Raw genomic sequence first — 5997 nt, 5'->3', positions numbered from 1 at the left:
GATGGCACGTCACGTGATCCCAGGCCCCGCCTTGGATCAGCGACCTTCCATCGCGGCTATCCCGATGGTCTTCCTTCCTGCGGCCTGCATAACAAAAGGAAGCAACTCCTTGTTACCTTGTAACATTTGTGCTTGACAACCTGGATGAATGCTCGGACAAGCTCTCTTCGTTCTGGCGTTTAGCAGCCGAAATGTCAGAATCACGGGAGAAGCAATGGAAATTCCTGATCATGACCAAGTCGATAGACTCGCTCGATGAGTGGCTGAAGGGCTCGCCGACAATTGTACTCGAGGATGAATTATCACTGGAAGACGTCGATCCCTGTGTCAGGGATGAGATTGACTACGCGTTGCATCAGCTCGATGCCAGATACGCATCAACACTATCAATCGATAGATACCGAGACGATCTGTTGAGGAAATGCGGTAATGATGTTGGCCTGACCCGGCTCCTCGTTCAAGACATCCAGAACGGCCCCTCTTTAGATGCTCTCACAAATGCCCTGGAAAGGCTTCCGGAAGTGAATTTGGAAGTTCTCTTCCGGAAGATTATGCGCACCGTGCCGGAAGCCAAGCGCAGTCTCGTGGCCAGGGCCATTACCTGGCTCGTATTTGCCTTTCGGCCCCTTAGTATTGGCGAGCTATGCTCAGTACTTGGCATATCTGAATCGACCCAAGATGCAGATGGTATGAGGGCAATGAATGCGCTGACTGGCATCCCAATCTTTGATTTCTCCAACCCGCAGGAGATGCGCTTCCAACATGCAGAGCTAAAGAATCTGATTCTCCAGTGTGATAAGGAGGAGTGGTATCATGTCCAGGCGACTGCACATGAAATGATGGCAGAAGCCTGCCTTGCATTCTTGGGCACCACTAGTGCCCATGATGCTTTGAACACGGTGTGCGAGGTTCGGCATGGTGTTCTGTCAACACCATGTGTCCGGCCCCGGGTAGATGTAGCCACTTATGCTGTGTGCTACTGGGATCGGCACTATCGACTTGCATCCAACAAGAGTCGTTTGATAACGCAAGTGGTGGAGTTTTTCAAGAGCAAGGCAGCGTTCCGGGGTTGGCAGATGGCACATTGGTTCATGTCGAATCCGTTTTCTCGGGTGGATCGCACCTATGTTTGCCCGCTACCACTCGTGGCTTCCATGGGCCTGGACGATGTATATGAGCGATGGATACAAGACAACGGCATGTCCGAAGCCGAGCAAAAGCTGTGGCTTCCGTATGCCGTGGCCGAGGCGGCAAGAAACAGACATGGCAGTTTGGTGCTTCACCTGCTACGGTCAGTGGAGCTGGACAGGGCAACGGCCGAGTACGTGCTCGAAGCAGCTTGCTCGGGGGGAGATGAGGACGTGCTTTTGGATGTCGTGTCGCACATTCGCAAGAAGGCAGTGCCATCATTCACATGGCCGGCTTTTGTCGTCCGCCGGGCGGCATGGAATGGCCATGCCAAGGTTGTGCAGGCGCTGATGGACGAGGGTGCCGACATCAGTGGCAGCGAGGGAGCGCCGTTTGGCCAATGCTCTCTGTATATAGCAGCACGCAACGGTCACGTCGAGGTGGTCAAGCTGGTGGCCATGCACGATGAAAGCCTTGTGACGGCGCGCGACGAGTGGGACAATTCGGTGCTGGATGCGGCGGCCCGGTGGGGAAATGCCAACATGGTCAGACTGCTACTCGAGAAGGGCGCTCCCCTCAACGCAGACGACGGCGGAGCCATTAGCAATGCATGTGAAATAGGCGCGCACGCCGCCGTACGCGTGCTCCTCGAACACGGAGCGCAGACGGAAACGAAGGGCGATGGCACAAGGTGGCCGCCGCTGCACACGGCTATCCAAGAAGGCGCGTGGCAGTGTGTTCGAGAGCTGCTTCGGTTCAAGAGCGACGCGAACCACGAATGCTCAGGCGGCACGCCGCTGATGTTTGCTGTCAAAGCAAAGCGGCTCGACATGGTGCAACTGCTGGTGGAGCATGGGGCGGATGTGAACAAGCGGCATGACGAGCAGACGGCGACGGCTCTGCAGACGGCTCTGCAGACGGCTCTGCAGACAGCTATGAGCCAGGAGAGCAGGCGGGCCATGGTGGAGTGGCTGGTCGACAAGGGCGCCGACGTCAACCTGCGCACGCCCGAGAGCTCGCCGCTGTTTGACGCGTGTCTGGAAGGTGACGTCGACATGGTGCGGCTGTTGCTCGACAAAGGCGCCAAGGTGAACGACGTGTGCAACAGCCTGTGGACGCCGCTGCATGGCGCTTTCAAGAGCGCCGCCGTGACGAGCTTGTTGCTTGAGGCCGGCGCATCCGTTGATCAAGTCGTGGCCGAGAGCGGGCGCTCGCCGCTGTTCCTCGCGGCCGAATGGGGCCAGACGGACGTGGTGGCGGTGCTGGTCGAACACCATGCCGACGTCAACCTGCCCTATCGCCCCGTCGACTTCGACACGCTGTCCGGCTTCACGCCGCTGCTCGCTGCCCTCAAGGCCGGCCATGGCGACACGGCGCGCGTGCTGCTCGAGGCCGGCGCCGATACCAGCATCAAGCCAGCAAGCGGCATCCATCCCGTCTTGTACATGGACACGACGGACCTGCTGCGCATGGTGCTCGAGTTCCAGCCTGACCTTAGCCTGGCCGACCGCGACGGCGACACGGCCCTCAATGCCGCCCTGGAACGCGACACCGCCCAGCTGGCTGACATGAAGCTGCTCGTCCATGCCGGCAGCAACGTCGACACCACCAACACGGCCGGCTGGACGCCACTGCACAAGGCCATTGACAAGGACAAGCTCGACATTGCGCGCTTCTTGCTCAAGCGCGGCGCCAATGCCAATGCCCTCGCCCTCAACACCGGCGCCCCGTTGCACCTGGCCTGCTCCAAGGCCTCTCCCGCTTCCGTCCGCCTCTTGGTTGACGCCGGCGCCAATGTTAATCTCATCGCCTCTTACCATGGCTCACCCGCCCAGGCCGCCTGCCGACGCTCGTTTGCCATCGGTGTGGATGAGGACGAGGACGACGTAGAGCGCACGATGCTTGAGGTCCTGCAAAGCCTTGTTTCCGACACCGCCACAATGGACGTCAACGCTACCGGCGGGCTCTACGGGTCGGCCCTAGCCGCCGGTAGCTACCACGCCACGGCTCCAGTCCTGCAATTCCTGCTCCGTCTCGGCGCGACGACGGACACGTGTGACCAGGCCGGCCGCTACCCCATTCTCCTCGCCGCCGTTAGACCTACCACGGCCAACTTTGCCGTCCTGCGTGACGCCAACGCCAATCTCTACGCACGTGACAACGCCGGTCGCACGCTGGTGCATTTCGCCATTGTGAGTGGGAATCTGCATCTACTCCGTTGTGTGCTGCAGGATACCAATGGCCTACTCCATGCACCCGATGCCGACGGCTGGACTCCGCTGCACTACGCCGCCAGAGGCACCTACCACCGCTTCTCCAACCTAGTCGATCAGGACATGCGCGAACAGCGCAAGCATGAATTTGTCGTCTTCCTCATCGACCAGGGCGCCGATATCTGCGCTCTCACCGTTGGGCCTGATGGCAAGCAGTCGTCGCCGCTCAAGCTGGCCAACTACCATGGTGCCAAGCAAGAGACTTTGCATCTGTTGACTCCCCATAACAATGTCAACAACGACGTCATGGCATGGGGTCAAATCTCTCACCAGTCAAAAAAGGCCTATGATGCATGGCCGTATTGTTACTGTGATGGTTGTCTCCACGTAAGTTCAAACCCTTTTTTCCTCTGTTTCTAACAAAGATACTCATGCCTAGTCACAGAAAGTCAGCGGCTTCCGCTACAAGTGCAGAGATTGCTGGGACTTCGATTTTTGCTACAAGTGCTATGCCAGCAGACATGTGCTGCACCCACATCACGAATGGGATACCATGGGCCAGGAGTTTGAAGACGAGCCAGATGCTCAATCCGAAGCCGCTAACCAAGACTCGGACAGCGATGACGACGACACAGACTCAGATAGTGATGATAGCTCTAGTAAGAAGTCCTCTACATAGAGAAAACAAATAATGAATAAATATCATAGAATAATACGTAGCATATCAAGATCACCAGTGGCTGCGATGAGGACGAATGCAGAGCAAGAGTGGTCGTAGGTGAGATTTATCAAGTTGCAGACGGTAGTGCATCCCGTTTCCGGACTAGTGCGGTTCCGCGCCCCGATCTCGCCAAAAAGCGGGCGATTTTCCAGCAGTAGTAACAACAACCCCACAAGCAGAGTTCCCAATAGCCAAACATGGACTTCACCAAGTTGACCGAGATTGAGCTACCAGCGGCTTTTGACGCCCATGTACATCTTCGCGATGGCGAGATGTCGCAGCTCGTCACACCTACGATTCGCAAGGGTGGTGTGAATCAGGTGTATGTCATGGTAAGCTAGCGTCTTTTGCACAAACAATCTTTATACTCAAGTCAAGTCTCGATTCACGTCTTGGCCTATCGATCTTGTTTTACCTACTGCTTACCCCTTGCCATGTCTATTCTTCTTGTTCTCATCTTTGAGTTTTATTTTCTTCACAAAATGCTTATAGTGCTTCTTCAACTTTCATATGCTTACTACTATAGCCTAACCTCGTCCCACCCGTTACGTCCGTGCAGCAGTGCCTTGAGTACCGCGACCGTCTCCGGGCAATTGAACCGAATGTGGATTATCTCATGTCCTTGTATCTCCACGAAGATATTACACCCGAGGTGATTCGTGAAGCGAAGAAAGCGGGGATCACAGGTGTAAAGTCCTACCCGGCAGGTGTTACAACAGTACGTGCAACTCCCATCACCTATCTACGGCCAATGTAGCTATCAAACGCAAAACGCTAGACACTACACATGCGTGCATCGGATAACCCATCCTTCCAGAACTCGTCCTCCGGTGTCCTCGACTACGAGACCTTCTACCCCGTCTTCGAGGAAATGGAAAAACAAAACATGGTCCTCAACCTCCACGGCGAAGTCCCATCCACACCAGCCGGCACCCACGTCTCATCAACCAAAGACACAAAGACAGGCGCCATCACCATCCTCAACGCCGAACCCGCCTTCCTACCCACCTTCATCTCCCTGCACAAGCGCTTCCCCAAACTCCGTATTATCCTCGAGCACTGCAGCACCGCCGCCGCTCTAGATGCAGTCCGTTCCTGTGGCCCTTCGGTGTCTGGTACTATTACCGCGCACCACCTGAGCCTCATCATTGATGATTGGGCGGGCGACCCATTCTGTTTCTGCAAGCCTGTTGCTAAGACACCCGAGGATCGTGACGCGTTACTCCGCGCTGTTGTGCAGAGCAACGGGAGATTTTACCTGGGGACGGATTCGGCGCCGCATCCGCGGGGCAAGAAGAGAGGTGAGGATAAGGTTGCTGCGGGTGTGTTCACCCAGCCGTATGCGTTAGGATACGTATTGGATGCGCTTCAGACGGGGATTGAGAGGGGAGTCATCAAGGAGAGTGAGGTGACCAAGGAGGTTCTTGAGGGCTTCTTTGGGGTGTGGGGAAGGAAGTTTTACCAAGTTGAGGAAAAGAGGGGTGAGAAGGTCGTTTTGAAGAAGGGTGGAGAGAAGGTCTTGGACGTGTTGAAGAAGGAGGGTGGCGGAGATGTAGAGGTTGTGCCTTTCAGGAAGGGTGAAATGACTTGGAGTGTTGAGTGGAAGTGAGCGTCTGCTCCAACATCGACGTTTCGCAAATTTCATGTCTACAGAGGTCTATATCAAGCTTGTAATGTAGTTCTCAAATACAAGACGTGATGACGAAGCGTATCGCCTGGCCGAGCCATAACTAATAAAAATCCCTCACGTTTGTCAGACTCTTCCATCCACCCTCTCATGCGTCTCTGACTCTGGTTTCTTGTTCCATTTCCTTGGGACAAATTCCACGGACAATCCTGAATGACGAGTTTGACGGGTTTTTGATGAGCTAGTCGAGCTTCCTCTGCTATGCCGGCGTGAGAATACAGAATTTCTACGACTATTCTCTACTTCAC

The 5997-nt window shown here is 55.6% G+C and overlaps 2 protein-coding genes across 2 annotated transcripts; both read left to right on the top strand.

Annotated features, from left to right (window-relative positions):
* Positions 1-191: 191 nt before the first annotated feature.
* On the top strand, positions 192-4020 carry J4E82_011658 (uncharacterized protein; the record flags this gene model as incomplete). The annotated part of the gene is made up of 2 exons (XM_051737858.1): positions 192-3728; positions 3781-4020. 2 exons carry the CDS (start codon positions 192-194, stop codon positions 4018-4020), a joined length of 3777 nt encoding a protein of 1258 aa, XP_051582384.1.
* A 239-nt stretch (positions 4021-4259) lies between these two features.
* J4E82_011657 (uncharacterized protein) lies at positions 4260-5671 on the top strand (the record flags this gene model as incomplete). Its single annotated transcript, XM_051737857.1, has 3 exons — positions 4260-4394; positions 4589-4780; positions 4880-5671. The coding sequence occupies 3 exons, from the start codon at positions 4260-4262 to the stop codon at positions 5669-5671; spliced, it is 1119 nt and encodes a 372-aa protein (XP_051582383.1).
* Positions 5672-5997: the final 326 nt, after the last annotated feature.

Source organism: Alternaria postmessia, assembly GCF_024291825.1.
Source record: "Alternaria postmessia strain BMP 2775 chromosome Unknown scaffold_267, whole genome shotgun sequence".
NCBI lineage: Eukaryota > Fungi > Ascomycota > Dothideomycetes > Pleosporales > Pleosporaceae > Alternaria > Alternaria postmessia.
Note: the sequence above shows the minus strand (reverse complement) of the source record. Positions and strands in the feature narration are given on the sequence as shown.